The 26,309-nt window shown below is 50.1% G+C and overlaps 1 protein-coding gene across 6 annotated transcripts in view; it reads right to left on the bottom strand.

Annotated features, from left to right (window-relative positions):
- B4GALNT3 (beta-1,4-N-acetyl-galactosaminyltransferase 3) overlaps positions 1 to 26,309 on the bottom strand; it is a 115,458-nt gene that overhangs the window by 55,167 nt on the left and 33,982 nt on the right. The window contains exon 1 of one of the 6 annotated variants that reach the window (XM_070049247.1): positions 7,188 to 7,339. The exons of the other annotated variants lie outside the window; for them this stretch is intronic. Within the exon in view, the coding sequence (XP_069905348.1) occupies positions 7,188 to 7,215 (28 nt within the window). The 5' untranslated portion in view covers positions 7,216 to 7,339. Of the gene's footprint in view, positions 1 to 7,187; positions 7,340 to 26,309 lie in introns of those variants that run through there. 6 annotated transcript variants of the gene reach the window in all.

Below are 26,309 nucleotides of genomic sequence, written 5' to 3'. Positions count from 1 at the left end.
GTAGAGTAAGCTGCAAATGCATTCCCATGAGGGGCAAAGGCACTGAGCTGGGTTTCCCTAGAGTTCACTGCTGTACAAAACAGACACAGGTTTCTCACAAAGGCTGCACGGTCTGTTATTTGTTTTGAATTGGCTTCTTGGATCGGTTGAGTCTTGATGGTTGCACAAAATGGCTCATAGTGGGAAACTTTGAGAAGCAGCCCTTCAAGAGGAAGCTTAACAGACAGTGAGCAAGCTGGATTTACTCAGCATCTAGTACATGTGAGGAGGCCTCAAAACTTGGTGGCAATGGAATTAAAAGATAAGTATTTTGAGGGGCTGGCACTGTGGCATAGTGAGCGGCCGCCTCTCTCACCCTTTTGTGAGTGCTGGTTAATATCCTGGCTGCTCCACTCCAATCCAGTTCCCTGCTCATGCACCTGGGAAGGCAGCAGAGGACAGTCGAAGTGCTTGGGCCCTTGCACCCACATGGGAGACCTGGATTAGGCTCTCGGCTCCTGGTTTTGGCCTAGCCCAGCCTCAACCATTGCAGCCGTTTGGGGAGTAACCCAGTGGACAGATCTCTCTTTCTCTTTCTCTCTCTCTTTCCCCCTCTCTGTAATTCTGACTTTCAAATAGAAAAATCTTGAAACAAAAAAAAGATAAGTATTTTGGTGCACAATATTTTAAAATCCATAAACAGCATCTTCAGAAGTTCACATAAAATGTATACTATAGGAAAAAATTACAGAGAGAGGGAGAGACAGAAAGAGATCTCCCATTCACTGGTTCACTCCCCAGATGGCTGTAATGGCCAGCACTGGGCCAGGCCAAAGCCAGGAGCTTCATCCAAGTCTCCCATGTGGGTGGCAGAGGTCCATTAGCAGGGAGTGGGATTGAAAATGGAGCAGCTGGGAGACTGGCACTGTGGCACAGCAGGTAAAGCCGCCGCCTGCAGTGCTGGCATCCCGTATGAGCACGGGTTGGAGTCCCAGCTGCTCCACTTCCGATCCAGCTCTCTGCTATGGCCTGGGAAAGCAGTATGCCCCAAGTTCCTGGGCCCCTGCACCTGTGTGGGGGACCCAGAAGAAGCTCCTGGCTTCAGATTGGCCCAGCTCCAGCCATTACAGCCACCTGAGGAGTGAACCAGCTAATGGAAGACCTCTCTCTCTCTCTGCCTGTGCCTCTCAAATAAATAAATAAATATTTTAAAAAGAAAGAAAGAAAGTGGAGCAGCTGGGATACAAACTGGTGCCCATATGGGATGCCGGCATTGCAGGCAGCAGTTTACCTGCTATGCCACAACACTGGCCCCCAAAAATAATCTCCTAAGCCAGCAATTTTGAAGGGAAAAAAAAATAACCAATTTCAGAGCCAGCAAGATCTGGATTGAATCCCTGCCCACTGCCTTCTACCTGTGTGACTGAGGTAAGCCCCTCACCGTCTCCACGCCTGTCGCCCCATGCCCCACTCCCATAATTCTGATGGAAAGATGAATTGGGGCCACAAAGGAAGTCAACTAACATGCGTTCGATGTGGATGAGGCCACAGGCAGCTTCTTTAGTCTTCACTGTGTTAGCTACTGTTTATCAATCAGCTCTCTCTGCCAGGCATTTCACATCTCTTCAATTCCACTGCACAACAACTCTATGAGGTGTTATTCTCCCCATGCTCCTAATGCTAACACTGAGGTTTAAAGAGTTCATATGATCTGCACCAGCCTTGCAGTGGCAGAACTGGGATTCAAACTAGTTCTATTTGGTTTCAAAGTCCACAGACTCCCATTGCCTGGTTAATCCTCAGCATAGCCCTGTGAAGCCAGGGCCACGGTGCCCCACTGCCACGGAGGGCTGGAAGCAGAGGCCAGGGAATCAGCCCAGGGCAAGCACTGATAACTCACAGCCGACAGCTCTGCCATCACCACCCGTGCACATCTGGGCCTGATTTCACACCCAGGTCTTGAAGTGGCTTTATGGGGTTGGTGGAGTTGCTGGGTCTGGGAATGGAGAAAAATCCCTGCCCTTCAGAAAACCTATATTTTACAGGGCAACCCAGAAACTCCAGCTCTTTTCTCAAATAAAAGTAACACACCAGGGGCTGGTGCTGTGGCACAGTGGGTTAAAGCCCTGGTCTGCAGGGCTGGCATCCCATATGGGCACCGGTTTGAGTCCTAGCTGCTCCACTTCCGATCCAGCTCCTTGCTCATGAGCCTGGGAAAGCAGCAGAAGATGGCCTGTTTGGGCCCCTGCACCGTCATGGGAGACGCAGAAGCAGCTCCTGGCTCTTGGCTTCAGATCAGCCCAGCTCTGGCCATCACAGCCATTTGGAGAGTGAACCAGTGGATGGAAGATTTCTCTCTCTTTCAAAAAAAAAAAAAGAAAAGAAAAGAAAAAAAGAAAAAAGAAAGAAAGAGAGAGAGAGAGAGAGAAATATGTCTTAAAAAAAAAAAAAAGTAACACACCAGAGCACTGCAAAAAGTTCATGGAAATTCCATTAGAAGATAAGTTAAGGGGCCAGCTTTGTGGTACCAGGGTCTAAGCTGCTGCCTGAGATGCCAGCATCCCATATCAGAATGCTGGCGCAAGTCTGGGCCACTCTGCTTATGACCCAGCTCCCTGTTGCAGTGCCTGGGAAGGCAGCAGGGAACGGCCTGGGGTGCTTGGGCCCCTGCCACCCACATAGGAGGCCAGGATGGAGTTCTAGTATTCTGGCTTCAGCCTGTACCAGCCCCAGCTGTTACAATTTGAGGAGTGAACCAGCAGATGGGACAATCTCTCTCACCCGCCACCCCCCATACCCACCATTCTCTCTATAACTCTGCCTTTCAAATAATAATAATAATAAATAAAAGGTAAGTTTAAGGGTGGATGTAAGAAGCAGCAGTTAAGATCCCGTATTGGAATGCCTGCGTTAGAGTCCTGGCTCTACTCTCAAGTACAGCTTCCTGCTAATGTACACCCTGGGAGACAGCAAGTGATGGTTCTAGTGCTTGGGTCCCTCCCACCCACAGGGGAGACCCAGATGGAGTTCCTGGCTCCTGGCTTTGGAGTAGCATCTGGGGAGTGAACCAGGCAGAAATTTGTCTCTGCCTTTCAGACAGTATTTTATTTTTTATTAAAAAGCTTATTTTGAGATAGAGTTTTGCAATCCATGTATAGAATTTTCATAACATGCATCTTTTATGAACTTTCTGAAGATCCCTGGAACAAATACTATCTTCCCTAAATCACGTTGCATCTTGCAGAAAGTGACAAATCCCCTGAAATCACCGCTCTTTTCCTGCCTTTAAGCGCTCGGTTCTGTACCCTGGGGTTAGTCCGGGGCGATTCTCTTTCCTATCCGTGCTCACACCCTGCAAATCCCATCTGGTCCTTTTGACCCTCACCCCAGTGTCGGTGGCCCCCGTGGTCCAGCCCCGACTGCCCCTGCACTCCCATCTCATTGGCTTCCTCTACCACTTGGATATCAGAAAGACATCTCACAGTGTCTGAAGCCAAACTTCATTTCCGCTCCCCATCTCATAAACAGGAGCTCTGGCCTTCCAGCTGCCCAGATGGGGAATTTTCTACTCACTCACCCTTCTCTCCATATCTGATGCCTCAGCAAGTGCTGTCACTGTCCCCACCCACAGATGAGGACTTCTCCCTCTGCCCTCTCCACCTCCACACTCCGAGACTCAGCCTCCATCTGCTCGCTTTGCTTCCATGTTTCACCCTGCACTCAGGAGCTGGTGTGACCCCACTGAAAGGTAAGGCAGGCCACTGTCACTGTTCCCTGATCAGGACCTCTGATGCCCTCCCAGCTTCCTCAGAATACAATCCAAGGTCTTCTGGATGGCCTGTGAGTAAGGTTTGCTGGGGACAGACCCAGGTTACGTGGGTTGTCCTGGGAGAGTAATTAGTAACACTCACTTCTCTCAAATGTGTTCCAATTTGGTCAGTGATAGTCACTCTACTAATGAGGCCTTAGGGTATCCTCTGACCTCATCTGCTACCCTTTGATCATCTTGCAGCAGCAGCTACACTGGTCTCCTTGCTGTTCTACCTGCAGTCAAGCATGCTGTACCCCAGGGCTGTTGAACTTCTTCTGCCTGGACCACATCTCCCTTAGATATGTGCACGGCTCACAGGCTGCCTTTGCTCAGGTCCCTGCTCAGACACTGGAGGCCTTTCCTGATCCTACCCATTTCTCTCCACTACTCTACATTCCTTTTCTTTTATAATTTATTATTTTCTTTGTATTTTTTATTTAATTTATTTGAAAGACAGAAAGACAGCTCTGGTTCACTCCCCAAGTGCTAGCAATAGCTAAGGCTGTACCAAGCCCAAACTAGGAGGCTGGAACTCAATCTAGGTCTCCCACACAGGTAGCAGGGTTCTGGCTATCTGAGCCATCATCTGCTGTCTCCTAGGTTGAGAATTAGCAGGAAGCTGGAATCTAGAGTGGAGCCAAGACTTGAATCAGACACTCCGAAATGGGACACAGGTGTTCCAAGCAGCATCTTGCCACTGTGTCAAATGTCTCCCCTGCATTATTATTATTTCTTAAAAAAATTATTTATTTGAAAGGCAGAGTGAGAGAGAAAGAGATCTTGCATCCACTGGTTCACTCCTCAAATGGCTGCATTGACCAGAGCTGATCCAGCCTGAAGCCAGGAGCCAGGAACTCCATTCAAGTCTCCCACGTGGGTGGCAGGGGTCCAAGTACTTGGGCTGTGCTCCGCTGCTTTTCCAGGTGAATTAAAAAGGAGCTGGATTGGAGGTGGAGCAGCGAAGACTCAAACCGGCGTCCATATAGGATACCAGCGTTGCAGGTGGTGATGGCTTAACCCACTGTGCCACACACTGGCTCCATATTATTTTTCTTAATAGCATTTACGATCATTTGACATGTTAGTTGTGCATATGCATAAACTTTCTTCTCCCCACATGCATACACTAGACCGTATGCTCCATAGGAGCAGAAATGTGTCTATTTTGCTTATTATGCTTAGCACACGGCAGGCACTTGTTTGAACCAATGACAGACATCACCATTTATAGTATTCATTTCAACAGTGAGTCAGATGCTGTGGAATTTATCTTTATAATCTGAATCTCTACGTCTTGATTTTCTTCTCTGTAAAAATAGTAGTATTTACCTTATTTCTTTTTAAGATTTCATTTTATTTATTGGAAAGGTAGAGTGATGAGAGAGAGAGGAGAGAGGCATCTTCCATCTGCTTGTTTATTCCCCAAATGCCTGCAATAGCTAGGGCCAGGCCGGGCCAAAGCCAGGAACTAGGAACTCCACTGGGGTCCCCACGTGGATGGCAGGAACCTAAGCACTTGAGCCCTTATCTACTGCCTCCAAGGTACATTAGCAGGAAGTTGGATCAGAGTGCAGAGTAGCCAGGACTCAAAGTATATGGGATGTAGGGGTCCCAAGCAGCAGATCAACCCACTACACCACAGTGCCTGCTTCCGTATGTGGCTATTACAGACACAATGAGTGATACATAGTAGCTGGTCAATAAATACTGGGACAACATTAACAAGAAGAATTACCACTTTTAGCTTTCATGATGTGTCAGGTGGTGTGTTAAACAGTTTACTAATAACTCAGTTAATTCTCATACACATTTTTTCAGGGAGTGAGTGCTTCTTGGAACACCAGCATCCCATATCAGAGTGCCTGGGTTCCAGGCCCAGCTCTGCTCTCAGTACCAGCTTCCCGCTAACGGGCACCCTGGAGGCAGCGGGGCCAGCTCCTAACTTCAGCCTGGCCTAACTCTGGCTGTTGTGGGGTTCTGGGAGAGTGAACCAGAGATCTCTCTGCTTCTCTGCCTTGTGAATAAATAGATAAATTTTTTAAATTATTTCTTTTTTAGGGAGAGGAAGGAATGGGGAAAGGATGATTAGCAGGTACTAAGTTATAGTTAAGAGGAAGAAGTTCTAATCTTCAATTGCATGGTAGGTGACTACAGATAATATTAAGTACTGTTTATTTTTCTAAAAAAGGAAAAAGCCAAAGGAAAGTATTTTGTATGCTTTCACCACAATGATAAATGTTTAAAGAGATTTTTTTTTTAATTAAGGAGATAGCTATGTTTACCCTGATTTGAACATTACACAATGTATACATGTACTGCAAGATCACATGGCACCTCACAAACAGGTACAATTTTTACTTTAGTTACTTTAAAGGCAGAGTAGCAGAGAGGGAGAGACAAAGAGAAAGAGATCTTCCATCTGCTGGTTTACTCCTCAAATAGCTGTGATGGTTGGACTGGAGCAGTCTGAAGCCAGGAGCCAGGAATTCCGGCCAGGTCTCCCGCCCAGGGAGCAGGGGCCCAAGCACGTGGGCCATCTTCTGCACCTTTCCCAGAGGCATTAGCAGGGAGCTGGACGGGGAGTGGAGCAGCAAGAACTTGAACCAGAGCTCCAATATGGGATGACAGCATTAGACAGCTGCAACTTAACCCACTGTGGCACAACACCAGCCCCAAGGAAATTACTTTAAAAACAAGCACAGAAGCCCTTCATACCCATTGGGAACACTATCATCAAAAAGCCAGAGAGGGCAGGCATTTGGCCTAGAAGTTAGGGCACCCATATCCCATATCAGAGTACCTGGGTTCAAGCTCCAACTCTACTCCCAATTCTAGCTTTCTGCTAATGCAGACCCTGGGAAGCAACAGTGATGGCTCAGATAGTTGGAACCCTGCCACCCACTTGAGTCCAGGTCCAGGCTTCAGCCTGGTCCAGCCCTGGCTGTTGTGGACATTTGGGAAGTGAACCAGTAAATGAGAGCTCTCTGCCCATCTGTCACTGCTTCTCAAATGGAAACAACAACCCATTTTTCAAAGTCTTAGTAAAGATGTGGAGAAATGCGGACACTCATACACTGCCAGTGGGAATGTCAGATGGTGCAGCTGATTTGGAAAACAGTTGGCAGTTCCCGAAAAGTATTGCTGCAATCCAGCAATTCTACTCCTAGATATATATCCACAAGAAACGAAAATATCAAAGCAGTAGTATTCCTAATGGCCAAAAAGTAGAAACAAGCCCAATGTCCATCAACAAAATGTGGCATCTACGTGCAATAGAATATTATTTACCAACCAAAAGAAATGAAGTACAAACAATGCAACAATATGAATGGACCATTATACAAAGTGAAACAGGTCAGACACAGAAAGCCACATAAAAGTTTATGATTTCACTTACATGAAAATGTTGAGAATTGGCAGTCCATAGAGACAGAAGATATCCATGGTTAGGGCAAATGGGGGTGACTGCTAAGGGAAGCTGGGTTTCTTTTTGGGGTGACCGTAATGTTCTGGAATTACATGGTAGTGATGGTCACACAACCTAGTGGATAAACTAAAACCACTGCAATTTTATGTTTTTTTTTCCCCTAAATTATTTAGTTATCTATTTACTTGTGAGACAGAGAGCCAGGCAGAGAGTTCCCATCTGCGGGTTCACTCTCCAAATGCTCACAACCAGCAGAACTGGGCCAGGATGAAGCTGGGCGTAGGGAACTCAATGCAGTCTCCCACATGGGTGGCAGGAACCCCATCAGACTTGAGTCATCACGGCTGCCATCCAGTGGGATGCTGGCATCAGAAGCCAGGGCTGAGGACTGACCCCAGGTACTCCAGTGAAGGCCACAGGCACCCTCGAATTGATATACTTCACTGAACAAGTAAGTACTTTTGAAGATGGACACTGAGAATGCGGGCTGACCCTGGCATGGCCTCTGCTTCTCTTCCTACCCAACATCTGGGTCTCTCCATTTCCCACCTCCCCAAAGCGTCTCCACTCCCAGTTTAATTACCAGGTCCCTGGAGAGCTGATGGCAGGTTTCTTTTCAAAGCTGACTCTGTCGGGTTTGTAGATAACGCTGCCCCTCCCTCTCCTAACCACCCCTCTTTGTACCCAGATCGTTTACTTATTAAACCAATTAGATTAAGTGACTCACACAGCACCGTTGGGCACAGGCGGGCGGGGTAAACAGCTCACAAGAGTCTGACCTGCTCTCACAACAACACCCTTCTTAGAGCAGAACAGGAAGAAACCAAGGACCAAGGACAGGGGGAGTTGCTACCCCTCCTCACTGTGCCTCCTCACCCACAAGGCAAGCCCGCCAGCCTCTCAAAGAGCGGACATATTCGCCTTCTTAGCTCCACTGCTTACAAAGCCAGCAGGCAACCAGCTCAGGATCTGGGGTTCTCTGGCCTGCCCACATCTTGGCCCCACACCAGCGGACCCCAGCGCAGCTGCTGGGGGTGCTCCAGCCGTGCCAATCCTGCTTCCAGTCAGATGCCCTAGAGTCGACAAGCGGCTACTAGCTTGGCACCTTGGGTCCATAACTCACGGTACCTGGAAAGTAAAGGTGAGCGTCTAGATGAGTTCTCCAGAGTCTAAGACCTGTGAGTTTGCAGTTGATTCAACATGGACTGAACTCCCTGGGCCCTGGAGAGGCGCCTCGGGAAAGACAAAGCTCTGGTAGGGGCCTGACCCATAAGTGGACGTGCTCCAGGTGATACAGCAAAGGAAGAGGGAGGGGTGCGTGCAGAACAGGCTTCCTGGCCTCCTGGCCTTCCAGCTCCCGCAGCTCCCAGCTCGCCCCGGCGCCCTGCGGCCGAGCTGCGCCTCCGTCTGCAGCACTGGCAGGAGCTCCTCCGGGCCCCATTCTGCTGTCAGCACCTCCTTCCCAATACCAGCTCATCGCTGTCCCTTCTGCCAGCCTGGGATCTAGGAGGGAAATGTGATTCGAGTCCGGTCCTGGCCTAGAACCACATCCTTGCCACCCCCCACCAGGCATTTCCGCTTTTGTGTATTTATAAGGCGCTCCTAAAATAGGTCCCAGCAAACAGGAGCAGAGATCTGATTTAGGTCAGTGAAATCAGCACTCGGGAGAGCAAAGACTCCTGAGAGTGACGTCGCTATTTTTTTCTCCTAGTCCGTGTCCGGGTTTCAGCACCATCTAAATCCCCCAGGAAGCTGCCCCACACCCTATCCGTTTGCTTCCTGCCCTGGAAATCTCCCTTCCTCCTGTCCTCCCTGTGCACCCGAATCTCCTAAAACCCCATGGCCCCAGGCCACCTTCTAATGCTCATTTACCATTAAGCACCTGCATTTTGCAAAATACTTTTGACCCCTCCTAAAAGTGGGGTGTCAGTTTCCAGAAGGGAGAGGAGGCCCAGGCGCAGCTGCAGGTCACCATGCGCAGGCTCCTCTGACTGTCAGCCTTGGTGCCTCCGACGTGTCACAGTCGGGCAGCGATGGGGAAGCAGTGTCACTGATGTGTCTTTCCTAAATACCCGCTGGGACCCAGGGGAGACTCTGCACTGGGCAAGAAGCAACAGCAGAGCGTGTGTCCACCGTTCCCAAGCGCAGCAACTGCTGCCCAGGGCTCCTGGAGCGGGCGCCCCTTCCCCCAGGGCACAGGAGGAGAGGCCCTGGGCCCTCAGTTTCTCCCTGAGAAGTGATGTACTCTGTTGTGCAGGACGCAGAGCCTGCCGGGGGCTTTGTGGAATAAGGCAGAGGTGTCTAGTTCTCTCTCCACTTTAGTTTAGGTCCCACGTGTGAGGTCAAAGTGGAAACAAAAAATCCCTTCATTATACTCTCAAGTGTAGGAAGAACAGCCCTGGAGCTCAGGGGTCACAGCTGCAGCGGTGAACCTGGGGCTTGAGACAGGGGTACGATGTTGAGTGAGACGGCTCAAGGCAGACAATTCCAGGGGACATGTGCAAAGAACCAAAACTGGGTGAGATTTACAAATATAAAAGTTGGATCAAATGACATACCAGCTTTTTTTTTTTTTTTTTTTTTTAATTTGAGAAGCAGAGAGAGATCCCATTTGCTGGTTCAATCTCCAAATGTCTTCAATGGCCAGGCTGGATGGGGCCAAAGTCACAAGGCAGGCACTCAGTCTGTCTCCCATGAGGGTGGCAGGAACCCAAGTTCTTGAAACATCATTGCTTTTCCCAAGATCTGCAGGAAACTGGAGTCGTGACCCAGAGCCAGGACCCGAACCCAGGCACTCCGAAATGGAATGCAGCTGTCCTAACCACGGGACCACACACCTGCTCCATGCACGGGCCCTTCTGCAGGGACAGACTGTGTGAAGGATCTGGAAGCTTCCCCTTCATTGACTAATGTGAATCACATGGCCTAGAGCTGAAGGGCAGGAGAGCAGAGGCAGTCAGAGAAGACACTGCCCGCGCTGGTGCCGGGACCTTGGGGTCTGTCATCCCCCAGATCTGTTCCAGTTATAACGGATGCTCAGCAGAGATTTCTTCCACAGGTTCGCAGCAACCCTCTATTCAAGCAAGGCTAACAGGCAGCCACCCAGCCACCGCCAGAAATACCCAGAGACACGGAGGGTGGTGCGGCCGAAGCAGTGGGCCCCACTGCCAAACAGCTCACACCGCCACCAGGTTCCTTTCCCTTGTAGGCCTCCCAGCCAAGCACAGCCTAGAGGCGAGTCTCTCAGCCACCCTCCTCACACCCACGGGGCCACGAGTGGGAAGAGCGAGGGGCCGAGGGCCTGCTCAGCTCCTCTTCATGGAGCTCTGTCAGCTCACGGCTGTGTTCCCTGCCCCTAAAAGTGTCAAAACCCCAAGACAGCCGGAAGCATCTGTCTGACTCACCAGATAACACCGAAGCCCGGTGACACCTTAGACAGGGCTGTCGGCCAAGGGTGGTGTGAAACGTCGGGCAACAGCCACTCAGCAGAACACCGTGGGATAGGACAAGGTGGAAGGCCTCACATGGCAACCCAGAAACCTGGGTTTAAAACCCTGCCACACAGATTAGAAAACTGAAGCTACGGGTAGGGGTGACAGGTTTAGACACCACTTAGGACACTCACACCCGACTTCGGGGTACCTGGGTTCAATTCTTAGCTCTGGCTTTAGCCTGGTCCAGCCCCAGTCATTGCAGGCATTTAGGGAGTGGACCAGCAGATGAAGGCTAGTGTTCTGCCTCTCCCTGTCTCTCTTGCTCTCTCAAATAAACTTTTCCTAAAAATTAAAAAAAAAAAAATTCAGACTCTAAAAAATAAAAACCTAGGGCCAGCGCTGTGGCACAGTAGGTTAATCCTCTGCCTGTGGTACCAGCATCCCATATGGGTGCTGGTTCTAGTCTCGGCTGCTCCTCTTCCCATCCAGCTCTCTTCTGTGGCCTGGTAAGACAGCAGAAGATGGCTCAAGTCCTGGCGCCTCTGTATCTCTGTGGGAGACCTGGAGTAAGATCCTGGCTCCTGGCTTCGGATCGGCTGAGCTGCAGCCATTGCGGCCATTTGGAGAGTGAACCAGTGGATGGAAGACCTTCTCTGCCTCTCCCTCTCACTGTCTCTAACTTGACCTTTCAAATAAATTATTACATAAATAAACAAATAAAATAAAAAATAAAACCTGAACAGCATAAAATTCTTCAGGGGGCTTGCACTGTGGTGCAGCATGTTCAGCCACCACCTGTGATGCCTCTATCCCACAGGAGCACCGGTTTGAGCCCCAGCTACTCTGCTTTCATCCAGCTCCCTGCTAATGGCCTGGGAAAACAGTGAAAAGTGGCCCAAGTGCTTAGGACCCTGCCACCCCTATAGGAGACCCAAATGGAGTCCAGGGTCCTGGCTTTGGTCTGGCCTACCCTGAGCTGTTGTGGCCATTTAGGGAGTGAACCAACAGTGGATGGAAGATCTCTTTCTCCCTATTTCTCCCTCTCTGTAACTCTTCCTTTCAAATAAATAAGTAAATCTTTAAAAAAAAAAAAAAAAAGGTTTTTTCAGGGACACATTGATAGGTATACTGTCCCAGTGCAGTTAAAAAGGTTAAAAAGAATGAGAAAGCAAATTGGGTTACTGTCTGAATTATAGGAGGAGTACTGGCTGCTGCTTAACTGGCTCAAATCTATGCAAATGAAAGAAGACAAAAAAAGATGGCTGGAGTTGCAATGGCAGCTCTCCCACCTGTCACTGATCTGGGGCTCTTCATGGGACAGAGCAGAAAATCCTTGGCGCCCCGGCCTGGGCTTTGTTTGCTGCTCCCATTCCCCTCCGCCCAGACGCAGGAGGATCCGGACACAGCCCTGGTCAGACCCCTATCTCTCGGAAGATAGCCATCTCCGGCCGGTCACGGGGAACAAGGGTCTACCAGGACGCTCTCCCCCAACCAAGAAGTGTGACAGGACGGGAAGCGTGAGAACAGCCAGGCACCTCAAAGGCTAAAACTAAGGATGGGCTGAATTTCTCCCCCTGGCAAGTCTCGGCCCATCCAAAGCACTTCTCCAATCCAAGAGGGACTTGGTGGTGTGCAACAGTGCACACGAGCCTTCCTCTTGCCTGCTGGGCTCAGGGGAGACCAGGCCTGGGGCTGTGATGGGAACCGAGTGGGCTGCTGTGACAGCCACCGATGCTGCTCTCCTTTCTCCACGTGGGGGCCGGCACGTGGGATTCCGGTCCCTCTATTCTTTCATCAGATGTTAATTTATTCTAGGAAAACAGTCAAACCCCAAGCTGTCTCAAAGCAGAGCTAGCAAATAACTAGCTGATTCACTGGCTGCATAGTGGAGACTATCTGTTAATTATTTACCATTCTGGTGAACTCTTTACAAGATTGTATATGCATATGAGCGGTTTGCAGAGGAGATGGAGGGATTGAGGTAGAAGGGTTTAGGAAAAAACAGAAGATTTGACAACATGGTGACTATTGTTATTGATTCTTGAAAAATGCTAGATGAGTGGGTGCTTAGTGTTCTTACCACAAAAAAAAAAACTATGTGAGGTAATGCATATGTTAATTAGCTACATTAGTCACTCCACAATGTATGTAGAGTTCAAAAGATGTTGTACACGATACATATAATTTTATCATTTTTAAAACTTTTAAAGCTTATTTATTTGAAAGGCAGAGAGAGAGAGAGAGACAGAGAGAGATCGAGAAATCATTCTTCATCCTCTGGGGTTCACTCGCCTAAAGGCTGAGCCAACCCAAAGCCAGGAGCCTAGAATTCCACCCAGCTCTCCCACTTTGGTGGCAGGGATTCAATTCAGCCATCACCTGCTGCCTCCCAGGATCACATCACAGGAAGCTGGACTGGAAGAAGAGTAGCCAGGACTCAAACCAGGTGCTCTGGCATGGATGCCAGCATCCACCCCTGCACCACCACACACACCCCTTATCTGCCTCTTTTTTTTTTTTTAAGTAAAGAAATAAAAGACTTGACTCTAACTTCAAGCACTTTATCATTCAATTTGAGAATATCAGACTAACACAAAGATGAAAAATTTAATCTTTGGTACCAGCACTGTAGCACACTGGGTTAAGCTATTGTTTGCAACACTGGCATCCCATATCAGAGCACTGGTTCCAGCTTCTGGTCCTGTTTCTGATCCAGCTCCCTGCGAAAGTGCCTTGGAATGTAGCAGAAGATGGCTCAAGTGCTTGTGTCCCTGCCACCTGTAGGAGACCAGGCTGGAATCGCTGGATCCTGGCTTCTGTCTGGCCCAGGCCTGGCTGTTAACAGCCATTTAGAAAATGAACCAGAGGATGGAAGATTCTCTCTCTCTCTCTCTAACTCTGCCTTTCAAATACAGAAATAAATCTTTCTAAAAAGTTTTGATCTTTTATAAAAGTACCAATAATAATAGTTCAGTACAAACTGATAAACAGTGATCATGGATTTGAGGGTACTTAATATAGTTTAAGGAAAATTCAGCTAAAATATGTTTATTTTGGAGCAAAAAGTTTCTGAAATTCAGGCAAAGTTTTAAAATAATATGCATTTTTATCAGGTTTTTTTAGAAGTATTCTCTTAAGGGAATGGTTAGAATTAAATGGATTATATAAGAAGACCACTCAAAGTGGCTAGGCTGCCCCTGGGGTGAACATGATAACCCTGGCACTCAAGAAAGGTCAAACTTTGGATCTAGAAATCCAAACTAGATTTTAAAATATAAATATCTAGCCGGCGCCGGGGCTCAATAGGCTAATCCTCCGCCTTGTGGCGCCAGCACGCCGGATTCTGTCCCGGTTGCCCCTCTTCCAGGCCAGCTCTCTGCTGTGGCCCGGGAGTGCAGTGGAGGATGGCCCAACTACTTGGGCCCTGCACCCCATGGGAGACCAGGATAAGTATCTGGCTCCTGCCATCGGATCAGCGCGGTGCGCCGGCCGCGGTGGCCATTGGAGGGTGGACCAATGGCAAAGGAAGACCTTTCTCTCTGTCTCTCTCTCACTGTCCACTCTGCCTGTCAAAAAAAAAAAAAAAAAAAAATATATATATAAATATCTACTTGAGAGACAGAGACAGGAGTTCCCATCTACGAGACCACTCCCCACATAACTGCAATGGCTGGCATCAAGCCCACAACCAGGAGCCAGGAAGCCGAGCTAGAGGTCTCCTATGTGAGTGGCAGGGACCCAATCTCTTGAGTCATCACCACTGCCTCCTTGAGTCTGCAGTAGTAGAAGCTGAAGCCAGGAGCAGAGCTGAGCACACAACCCAGGTGCTCAGACTGCGGCAAGAAACTCCTGCTCCCGGCCAGGGTGTTCAGCCTGGTCTGCGGCTTACTCAGGCAGCCATCTTGAGTGAGTGGTGAACCAATTTCTTTTTTTCTCTTTTTTTTTTTAACCTTCATTCCTTCCTTTTTCCTTCTTTCCTTCATTTTCTTCCTTGGTTCCAGATTATTTATTTGAAAGGCAGAGTACAAAGAGAGGCAGGGAGAGATAGAGAGAGAGAAAGAGAGAGAGAGAGAGATCCTTCATCCACTGGTTCCCCCCCTTAATGGCCACAATGGCCAGGGCTAGGCCAGGCTGAAGCCAGGAGCCCAGAACTCAATCCAGGTCTCCCATGTGGGTACAGAGGCCCAAGCACGAGGGTCATCTTCCACTGCTTTCCCAGGCACATCAGCAGGGAGCTGGATGGGAAGTGGAGCAGTCGGGACTTGAACCGGCCGGGTGCACATGGTGGATTAACCCATTACATCACAACACCAGCCCAGGAAGCCATTTTCTGACACAGCTTCATGTCATGGGATGATAACCATTGCCGCTTCCAGCATGTTACAGGACTTGATGAAAAACAAAACGCCATTTTATGTCTACACATACTGTATTCACATAATTTGTGCTTTGAGTCAGGTGGGTGCGGGAGGGGGAGTGCTACGATCACTTCAAATCAGTTCTGCTTGTTAGTTTCCAATAAAAGAAGTTTCAACCACAAATCTGCCATGGCGGTGGTATTCGTCATATGGTCCAGGCTTCACTGGGACCGCTACACCTGCCACGTGCACAGTAATCCAACCACAGGGACCCCCAGGTGGCACCAGGAGGGCAGAGGGAGGGCTTGGCAGGCCTCCAGCTCTGCCGCTTCTCAGCCTGCTGCCCACATCTCCCCAGGCTTCTCCTCCAACGGCGAGGGCACCCGGGCCCCTGCTCCTCTCCCTTTCCTCGCCCTTGGCTTTTAACTGCCACTGGACATCCTTTTTAACAGCCTCCTTCTCCCCATAAAACCTATAATCACTGCCCTTTCCTTCCGGCAGCTTCTGTTTTTTTTTGTTTTTTGTTTTTGTTTTTTTTTTTTTTTTAAGTCAGAGGCTTTGGCTGCAGGAAAAGCCTTGCAGGGAGAAGGGAGATTCTCTCACTCTTGGGTTGCTTCAGCTCCTCCAGCTCCCTTTCCTTTCTTTTCCTGATATTTTCCTCTTCTCTGAATCTCTGCTCGTTCCACCCTTTATGACACCCAGACTTGCAGTTTATGAAGTGGGAAGATATAAAGAGGAACAGGGGAGGCACAGGGCAGTGTCCCCCTCTCTAACTACCCATGGGCGGCAGGGACAGAGGAGCAAGGTCCTCACACGCACTCTCACTGTGGGCATTGTCATACCTTACGTGGCTGCTGGGCAGCAGCTTGGTCTGCCCTCTTCCTTTATACCACTGCTGCACGACGGGGTGAGAGGGTGCAGTAAAGTCGCGTCAGGGCAGGCACGTGGCACGTCAGCTGAGATGCTGCTTTGGACAACTCCATCCCATATCAGAGTGCCTGGGTTCAAATCCAGCCTCTGCTTCCCATTCTAGTTTCCCACCAATATACACCCTGGGAAGCAACAGGCAATGGCTCAATGGTTGAGTCTCTGTCACCCATATAGGAGACCTGGACTGAGTTCCTGGCTCCTGGCTTTTCTATGGCCGAGCCCTGCACACTATGAGGATTTGGGAAGTGAATCAGCAGACAGGAGATCTCTGTCTGTCCATCTGTCTGTCTCTCTGCCTTTCAAATAAAATAAAATAAATAAATAAATACAAACAAACAAACTTGGAGCTGACGTTGTGGTGCAGCAGGTTAAGCTACTGCCTGCAATGCCAGCATCTCATGCAGGCATCGGTTTTGAGTTCCAGCTGCTTCATTTCTGATCCGGCTCCCTGCCTGAGAGAGCAGCAGAAAATGGCCCAGCTGCTTGAGGTCTGCAACCACAAGAGAGATTCCTGGCTTTAGCCTGTCCCAGCCCAGCCGCTGCAGCCTTTTGGAGAGCGAACCAGAGGATGGAAGATCTCCCTCTCTCTCTCTTTCTCTGTGTGATTCTGTCTTTCAAATAAACAATATAATAAATCTTAAAAAGAAAAAGACCTCCCAAATAAAGTCCTCAAAAATTTTAAAAAAAATCTAAAATCTCACTGGCTAAGGGTACCGCTTGATAGTAATACAAGGGTACTTCAGCAAGTTCCTAGAAAATGAAATTAAAGTTTATTTTGTAAAAAAAAAAACTTGATATCCATGTAGCTTTTTCATAATGCATATCTCCACAAACTTTTTGAAGATTCCTCACATGCATGATTTCAAAATTTTTTGCACCAAAAGTAACTTATCTTTGGATACCATTTTCCATGCCTTTTTTTTTTTTTTTTTTTTGACAGGCAGAGTGGACAGTGAGAGAGAGACAGAGAGAAAGGTCTTCCTTTTGCCGTTGGTTCACCCTCCAATGGCCGCCGCGGCCAGCGCACCATGCTGATCCGATGGCAGGAGCCAGGTACTTATCCTGGTCTCCCATGGGGTGCAGGACCCAAGCACTTGGGCCATCCTCCACTGCACTCCTTGGCCACAGGAGAGAGCTGGCCTGGAAGAGGGGCAACTGGGACAGAATCCGGCGCCCCGACCAGGACTAGAACCCGGTGTGCCGGCGCCGCTAGGTGGAGGATTAGCCTAGTGAGCCGCGGTGCCGGCCTCTCCATGCACTTTTTGAAGTAGTTTGGTCCAATGTGGTCTTTGGAGTCACCCTGGGCAAACATCCAGGGATACAAAGACATAGACCACATTTAACAACCTGGATGTCGGGCCCAGTGAGAGGCTGGCAGAGGTCCCATGAGAAGTGCCAGCAAGAGGGCTGTGGCTCAGTGGGTGGCCTGTGGAGCCGCACAGACCTGGGTTTGCCACCTACGAGGCTTATATCCTCAGACAAATTCTTTCCCTAACAAGACACAGCAGAATGGAAAGGACAGGCAACTTCAAGTGGAAGTGCTGAGCCAGACAGTACTGCACTGAGGGGCCATGAAATCATCCACTATGGGAAAGAACGGGTCATCAAAGAAGGAGGTACCTTTCTCTGAAGGGAGGAGAGAACTTCCACTTTGACTATGACCTTGTCTAAATGTGGTAAGAGTCAGTGAACTCAAAAGGCTTCCATAGCCCTGGCAACTCATGACTGGAGCCTAGGGAGATTACTGATGCCATAAACAAGAGTGTCAAATTGCTAAGTCAACAACAGGAGTCACTGTGCACTTACTCCTCATGTAGGATCTTGGTCCTTAATGTGCTGTACATTGTGATGTAATGCTATAACTAGTACTCAAACAGTATTTTTCACTTTGTGTTTCTATGTGGGTGCAAAATGTTGAAATCTTTACTTAATATATACTAAACTGATCTTCTGTATATAAGAGAAATAAAAATGAATCTCGATGTGAATGGAAGGGGAGAGGGAGCGAGAAGGGGGAGGGTTGTGGGTGGGAGGGAAGTTATGGGGGGGAAGCCATTGTAATCCATAAGCTGTACTTTGGAAATTTATATTCATTAAATAAAAGTTTAAAAAAAAAAAAGAAATCATCCACTATGAAGACCAGTAGAGTATCAGTCCCCGCACTTTGCATAAGTACTGCTCTGGTAAGCTCCTGTTCCAGCTATGTGGATACCATGTGGCGTGCCTGTCTGCACTGGTGATGTAAAGTGTCCACCTGGGTGCGTGTATTTAATTTTTAGTGGCTCACGGGAAAACGTAGGAGTGTCTGATGTGGGAAGACCGGCTGAGATGGGAGAGAGAGGTAGCAGGTGGCCTCACACATCACACGCCTCTCCCACATCCCATAGCTTGCCCGGGGCTATGAAAGTTGATCCATTCATTCTTCTCAATAGAACTACCCAGCTCCTATCATACAAATCCTCCCCTAAGGCTTCCTCCTTTTCTCCCTCTTCAAACACTGGGCCTCTGGTACAGCACCTGCGTTGTGGCTCCCCTGTGCAGGGCGTGGCTCCCCAGACAAACCACAAGCTCCCCATGGGCAGACTGGCAGGGCAGACTGGCAACTTCCTGTCAGGCCAAAGGGCTCAGTCCAGGTTCTGCATAGCAGGAGCCAGCAACTACAGCAGGGCAAGCCACAGGCTGCCAAAGGGATGGGGGCAGCCATCTCAACACCTTGCCAGGCCCTGTGCACCCGGGGCAGCCGAGGGGCATGAATTAGTATCCCAATTTTAGGGGTGAAAAAACTGAAGGTCTTTTTCAGAGAAAGATTGATTCTAAGTTCACCCAACATGTAAGCAAAAGAGCAAAGATGTGTATGCTAGTCCAGTGTCCTTATTAACACTTTCCTTTTTAAAAAAGTATTTATTTTATTTGAAAGGCAAAGAGAGGCAGAGACAGACAGAGATCTTCTATTCACTGGTTCACTCCTCAAATGCCTACAACAGCTGGCTGGGGCTTGGCCAAGTGGAAGCCAGGAGGTGGGAACTCAATTCAGGCCCCCAACATGGGTGGCAGGGACCCAGCTCCTGGAATCATCGCAGCCTCCCAGGGTGCATATCAGCAGGAAACTGGAATCAGGAGCAGAGTTCAGAGTGAAACCCAGGCACTCCAATCTGGAACACTGAGGGTCCCAAGCAGAGTCTTAACCACTGTACCAAGTGCCGGCCTTCCTATCCCCCCCCTTCCTTCTTTCCCGGCTTCCCTTCTCCATCCCCTTCCGCTTCCTCTCTTCTTCCCAGATGCTTACAGATGCCTACTGTGCTATGCATTGTGCCCAACAAGGAAAATGCACAAGACAAAGAGTCTCTGACCTCAAATAAAAGGTAACAGACACTCGAATTTGGTCAGTGCTTATAGAGACAGGAGGCTGCCTTAGAGACCCGTTTCACAAGAGCATAGGGCAGTGAGAGGTCCGTTCAGCATTTGACTTCCAAGTCTACTGTGTTGGTTTTTTTTTTTTTTTTTTTTTTTTTTTTTTTTTTGACAGGCAGAGTGGACAGTGAGAGAGAGAGACAGAGAGAAAGGTCTTCCTTTGCCGTTGGTTCACCCTCCAATGGCCGCCGCGGCCAGCGCGCTGCGGCCGGCGCACCGCGCTGATCCGATGGCAGGAGCCAGGAGCCAGGTGCTTTTCCTGGTCTCCCATGGGGTGCAGGGCCCAAGCACCTGGGCCATCCTCCACTGCACTCCCGGGCCACAGAAGAGGGCTGGCCTGGAAGAGGGGCAACCGGGACAGAATCCGGCGCCCCGACCGGGACTAGAACCCGGTGTGCCGGCGCCGCAAGGCTGTGTTGGGTTTTTTAAACAGTGAGTATGCATTTCGTTTCTGCTTCTAGAATAAGGCGGCCAATGCTGCAGAGGAGAGTGGGAGAAAGACTGGGGAGCACAGACCTACGGGGCTTCACAGACCTTCAGTGACTTGCTATGGAAAGCAGGGCTTATCTGCATAGTCAACAAGAAGGGCTGGGAGACAGGGGTCTGGTTATCAGGGGTGCAGGTGCAGAGGCGGGGAGGCAGAAAAGGAGCACTGACTTTCATCTGACAAGCAGCAAGTGCACCCAGCGGGGAGGAGTCCCCGCAAAGCCTGAGGTTCATTTTACAGGTCAGACATCTGAGACACGGGCAGGAAAAATGCTTTGTACAAGAGCCAGGGAGCCTTTGACAACTGATCGCACAGAAGTCACAGCTCCCAGGAAACCCCGGCTTTAGGAAGAGAAGTGGCCTCTGCCAGAGGGAAGTAGGTGTGTCCTTGGTGGTTATGGCCTGGCGGCAGAGGAAGCTGAGATGAGGACAACTGAGACTGGGGTGTGGTCACTGCGTAGGTGGCAGACAGGTGTGTAGGTGAGAGCGAGCAGGTATGGGAGGCAGAGCTGTAACCTGTGAGTCAGTGCGCACACACCCACAATCCCTGCCATCTCACTGCTGAGAACCAAGGCAGAATCCGACAGCAACTGCAAACCCAAAAGCTTCCCACTGAACTGCGTCTGCTGAGTCACCGCATCTGGTCTAGCTAGGAGCTCCTGCTCAGGCACCTGTTGGGATCAAGGGAAATGTGCTCGCAGATGTCACTCCTGAAATACAGGCGGGGACCGCCACGCCCCACAGTGTGCTGGTACCGCTGCCTCTCCTCTGCCTTCCAGAGCTGAACGGCTCTCACCACACACATCTGTCTTGGCCTCTCTCTTCCCCAGTCTATCACCTCCTTTTCTCCCCTTAGTCCTTTCTTCCCTCCACTTCTAATCCCTCCACATCTGCCTCTTCACACGTCTCCCGATCACTGGGAACTAACGCAGCCCTGGCAGCAGAACCCCTAAGACTGTGGTATAACATTCTCTGTCTCCAAGGGAGGCCCCCAGGGTCTAACTAAGAGGCAAGGAGTGCAGCTGCCGGGCAGGACAGGAGCTCCCCTACGACAGCTGCTGCGAGTCCCAGCACCTGCCGCCGAGAGGGCAGGAGGCTGCCCGGCCCTGTCAACAGGTGGCTTACACAAGGTCGGCCAACTGGCTCCAGGCCCTGGGGGGATGTGATGGGGAAAACACAAACAAGCTCATCTGCCTACAGTCCATCTCCTGGGCAGGGCAGGAAACCCAACCCTCTCCCTGCGTGCCTGCCTTATCCTGAAGCTGAGCTATGCTCCGGCTTATTCTCCCCATCTTTGCTCTCAGCCTTCGGGCACTCCTATGTCCCACCTGGAGGATGGGACCAGAATCTGACACAGGCAGCAACAGAGGGCAGGGTGCAAAGAAGGCCCCACCCTAAATGGCTGAGGGATGCTCCTCTGTTTACGCCAGTCCATCGTGTGGACCGAGCACCCGCCATAGGTACCAAGTGCTGCCTGTACCAGGTTCTGTGTATGACGAGACAGACAGAGACAGGAGATGGCACTATTTCTGCCCTGGATGAGAGAGCAGGAGGGTTCTCTGATTCAGCTGTCCATCAGGATCAAGAAAGGGCCCTCGATAAAAATAACTGCTGCTGGAGCCAGCACTGTGGCATAGCAGGTTAAGCCACCACCTGCAACACCGGCATCCCATATTGGTGCTAGTTCAAGTCCTAGTTGGTCCACTTTTGATCCAGCTCCTTACTAGTGCACCTGGGAAAAGCAATGGAGGATGGCCACTGCAGCCCTGTGGGAGACCTGGATGAAGCTCCTGGCTCCTGGCTTCAGCCTGGTCCAGCCTTGGCCACTGCAGCCATCTGGAGAGTGAACAGCACATGAAAGATCAATATCTCTCGTGCGCGCTCTCTCTCTGCTTTTCACATAAATAAATGTCTTTATAAAAATAATGATTATGATTGCCAGACACCGCCCAGACAGGCTGAATTAGACCTTCAAGGGATCACTACTCACATCTAACAACCCCCTTAGGTGATTCATTAGCAACTTTTGGGACCCAGTGGGTCCTGAGACGGTGCACTCGCCAGGCTCTACCCCTCTGACTCCTACTTCTCCAAGTCTCAGTATGGAGCAAGGTGAGGAAGGGTGCTCTTTTCCTGCTGTTGTGGAAACGAGTAATGAGCTTCATCAGCCACTCTTCCCAGCAGTCCTGCAAACAAGTGGTATTAATTGCATTATCCTCAATTTTTTTTAATGAAGCTGAGCCTTCCAGCCTAAGTAATATGTCAAGTAAGAGGTGGAGCCAGGACTGAAACTCTTTTTATGCAGGAATGAGTTCAAAGTACTTAACCAGTACTATAGCAAAGGCAGTGACCACGGAGAATGCATGCCAGGCCTGGCAACGGAACAGTCCTAGAGACCCACTCATGGCCAGGCACTGCCCCTCTGGCTGCTAGACCGCAGGGAGATCTGAGGGTCAAGGGTTGGGCACTCAGATGATTCAGGGCAGCAGCTCTTCACCTCCCAGCTTAGCAACGTTTCAGTGTTGCAACACAAGTGGAAGGACTGGATCAGTGCACACCTGCTGAACCCGCCCCACTCCTTCTACTCCATCATCCTGTCCAGACAGCTCAGTTATCCTGGTGCCTGCCACGTGCCACTGGAGCTTTCCATCAGGTAGAACTTGACTTATTCAGAAAGACAGGGTAGGAACCAAGCCAAAGGCTCAATCTAAATTTCAAAAATCTTAGATTTGGGGCAGGTGTTGTAGCACAGTGGGTTAAGCTGCCACCTGCAATGCCAGCATCCCAAATGAGCATCCCACTGGGGCAGGCTGAAGTCAGGATCCAGGAGCATCATCCAGGTCTCCCAGGTGGGTGTCAGGGGCCTAAATACTTGGGCCACCTTCCGCTGCTTTTTGCAGGCCATTAGCAGGGAGCTGGATCGGAAGCGGAGCAGCCAAGACAGGAACCAGTGCCCACATGGGATGCTGGTGTCGCTATGCCAGCAGGGTAACATTTTAAAAAGTGACTTCTCTACAATCTTGTGCACCTACTAGAGATCAAAGCCTTAAGTTGGGAGTTGCAAACGCCTTCTAACTCATAATGCCTTAGATAAATGTGAGCTGATATTCAAGACTTGGAAAACTTCACATAATGCTCCCAGTTTCTAGATTTTCTTGGAAAACAGTGCAATGTGGCAAAGCAGGGCTCATAACCAAATAAAAACAAGGGGCTGGGCACAAGCAGTGGCCACTCCTTTATATGTTCATTTAACAACAACAAAAATGGTGGGTGCCTCTCATGGGCCAAGCGCCATCCTGTACCTGGACAGCACAGGCTGTCCACTGTACCCCAGTCACCACCACTCACACAAAGCATATATTTGCACCTACATCTCAAGATGTACACTGATAAGAGTAACTATGACCAGGTAGGCAGCTTCCACGTTTCCACTCAAGCTTCCTGAAGGGGAGCATCAGTCTCATCTCCATCAAAGTCCTGTCCTCAGATTTTATACTGTAGGCCTGAGCTGTGCCCTACATACCCCCACTAGATTCTGTGTCTTCTCTCCACACCAGAGCTCTGCTATTCTGCCCTGAGAGTCATCAACTTCCCAATTCCTCTGTCCAGGTGCTATGGTTGGAATGCAGCCCCCACCCAATTCCTCTGTCCAGGTACTGTGGTTGGAATGCAGCCCCCAGTGTGTTGGCAACTTAATCCCTAGTGCAACAGTATTGAAAGGTAAAACCTCTGAGAGGTGATTCGGTCATGAATCTGCCTCCCCAAGTGGATTAATGCCATTACTGTGGGACTGGGCTCCTGAAAAAAGGATAAGCAAGGGAGCTCTCTCCCTCTCTCCCTCTCATGCCTTCTTGCCTTTCTGCCTTCCTCTATGGGAAAACACAGCAAGAAAGTCCTCACCAGATGCAAGCCCCTCAACCTTGGGCTTCCCAGCCCCCAGAATTGTAACAAATAAATCTCTGCCTTTTACAAATTACTGGGTCTTTGGCCAGCGCCGTGGCTCACTAGGCTAATCCTCCGCCTTGTGGCGCTGGCACACCGGGTTCTAGACGCGGTCGGGGTGCCAGATTCTGTCCTGGTTGCCCCTCTTCCAGGCCAGCTCTCTGCTATGGCCCGGGAGTGCAGTGGAGGATGGCCCAAGTGCTTGGGCCCTGCACCCCATGGGAGACCAGGAGAAGCACCTGGCTCCTGCCTTCGGATCAGTGCGGTGCGCCGGCCATGGTGGCCATTGGAGGGTGAACCAACGGCAAAAGGAAGACCTTTCTCTCTGTCTCTCTCTCTCTCACTGTCCACTCTGCCTGTCCAAAAAAAAAAAAATTTTTTTTAAATTACCGGGTCTCAAGGGTTTTCCTATAGTAGCACAAAATGGACCAAGACAGCAGATGACACCAACACTGAAATTCTTCCCAGGCCAGGGCAGCCAGCTGTCTAGGGTGCTGGATGGAGGCTCTAAGGAGAGACCACCAGCAGCAAAGAGGACAGCATCTGTGGCTGCCCGAAGACTAGAACCCCTCACCTCCGACTTCTGAATCTTCCACCAGCCAGCGGAGCCCTGTGTGCTGGCCTTCCTCAGCTTGTTACTGTTTCCTGAAAATTCCCCTTCTTCCGGGGGTGCCAGCCCAGTCACGCCTCTCTCCCGTGTACCCCAAGCTCATGGTCTCACATCAGCAGGAAGCCTCGCTTCCTGAGACTCATCAAAAACCAACAGGGGGGCAGGGGAGGGGCAAACACACAAGGGATAGAGCAACAACATGAAATCAGAAAGTCAGTGTTAAATGGGCCGACACAAGTAGTTATTTAAATTTACCACGGGTCATCAAGCGCCATTCCACTGCTTGGCAGAGGGCACTGGCTCAAGGCACAAGGCCAGCTCAGTGCAGCTTCATCGCGACCTGTGGCTGAAGCGTCAGGCTTTTTTGTTGTAATTATTTATTTATTTGAGAGGTGGAGAGACAAAGTGAGCTCCCATCTGCTGGTTCACTCCCAAATGCCCACAATGGTTAAGAGTGGGCCAGGATTGAAGCCTGGGAGCCCCAAACTTAATCCAGGGCACCTACATGGGTGGCAGGAACCCAATTACTTTAGCCATCACTGCTGTCTCCCAGGGTCTGCATGAGCAGGAAGCTGGAGCCAGGAGCCAGAGCCAGGCACTCCAATGTGGGACATCATGGGGGTGGGGATGGGGTCTCAACTGGCACCTTAACTGCTGGGCTAAACACCCACCCTGAAGCAGCTGGTCTGCGGGTGAAAGTGGTGGTGAGGAGGCTGGAGAGGCATCACATTTCACTCAAAACCAGCTCTCAACATGAAGGGGCATAAGGGCTGGCTTCAAAACCCCCAACCAGGAGCAGCCTCAAATGAGAAGAGAGAAAAACAGTCTCAGGGCCAGTGCTCCGGCGCAACGGGTCAAAGCCCCAACCTGCTGCGCTGGCATCCCATATGGGCGCTGGTTCAAGTCCCAGCTGCTCCACTTCCAATCCAGTTCTCTGCTATGGCCCGGAAAAGCAGTGGTAGATGGCCCAAGTCCTTGGGCCCCTGTACCTACACGGGAGACCTGGAAGAAGCTCCTGGCTCCTGGCTTTGGATCAGCTCAGCTCTGACCACTGCGGTGATTTGGGGAGTTAACCAGTGGAATGGAAGACCTCTCTCTCTCTCTCTCTGGCTCTACCTCTCTCTGTAACTATGTCTTTCAAATAAATAAAATAATTATTTAGAAAGAAAGAAAGAAAGAAAGAAAGAAAGAAAGAAAGAAAGAAAGAAAGAAAGAAAGAAAGAAAGAAAGAAAGAAAGAAAGTCTGTCTCTCTTCGGGGGCAACTGTGGAGCACTACCAGGGAACAAATCAGCCCAGGAGGCAACACAGACAACTTGCAGTGGGCAGGGCAATAGAGGAAGGGGGTGTACAGTTCTAGAAAAGGAGTAGGTAATTAGCCTGCAGGTAGGACATTCACCCACTACATCCCAGTACCTGGCTTCAATTCCAGCTTCCTGCCAGTGCAAGCCCTGGGAGGGAGCCAAGATGGCTCAGGGAAATGGGTTCCTGCCTCTCATGTGAGACTTGCATTCCCTGATCCTAGCTCTGGCCCCAGCCTAGCCCCAGCCATTGTAGGCATTTGAGAAGTGACCCAGCACATAGGAACACTCACTCACTCACTCACTCTCTCTCCACCTCTCAGATAAAAAGAAAAAATTTTTTTTTTAAAAAAGTATAGGGGCCGGCGCTGAGGCGCAGCAGGTTAACACCCTGGCCTGAAGCACCGGCATCCCGTATGGGTGCCAGTTCGAGTCCCGGCTGCTCCACTTCCAATCCAGCTCTCTGCTAAAGCCTGGGATAGCGGTAGAAGATGGCGCAGATCCTTGGGCCCCTGCACCCATATGGGAGACCTGGAGGAAGCTCTGGTTCCTGGCTTCAGATCGGCTCAGCTCCAGCTGTTGCAGCCAATTGGGGAGTGAGCCAGCGGATGGAAGACCTCTC

This window comes from Oryctolagus cuniculus, chromosome 9 (assembly GCF_964237555.1).
Source record: "Oryctolagus cuniculus chromosome 9, mOryCun1.1, whole genome shotgun sequence".
Lineage (NCBI taxonomy): Eukaryota > Metazoa > Chordata > Mammalia > Lagomorpha > Leporidae > Oryctolagus > Oryctolagus cuniculus.
The sequence above is the reverse complement of the archived record's forward strand: the minus strand, read 5'-3'. Positions and strand labels throughout refer to the sequence as shown.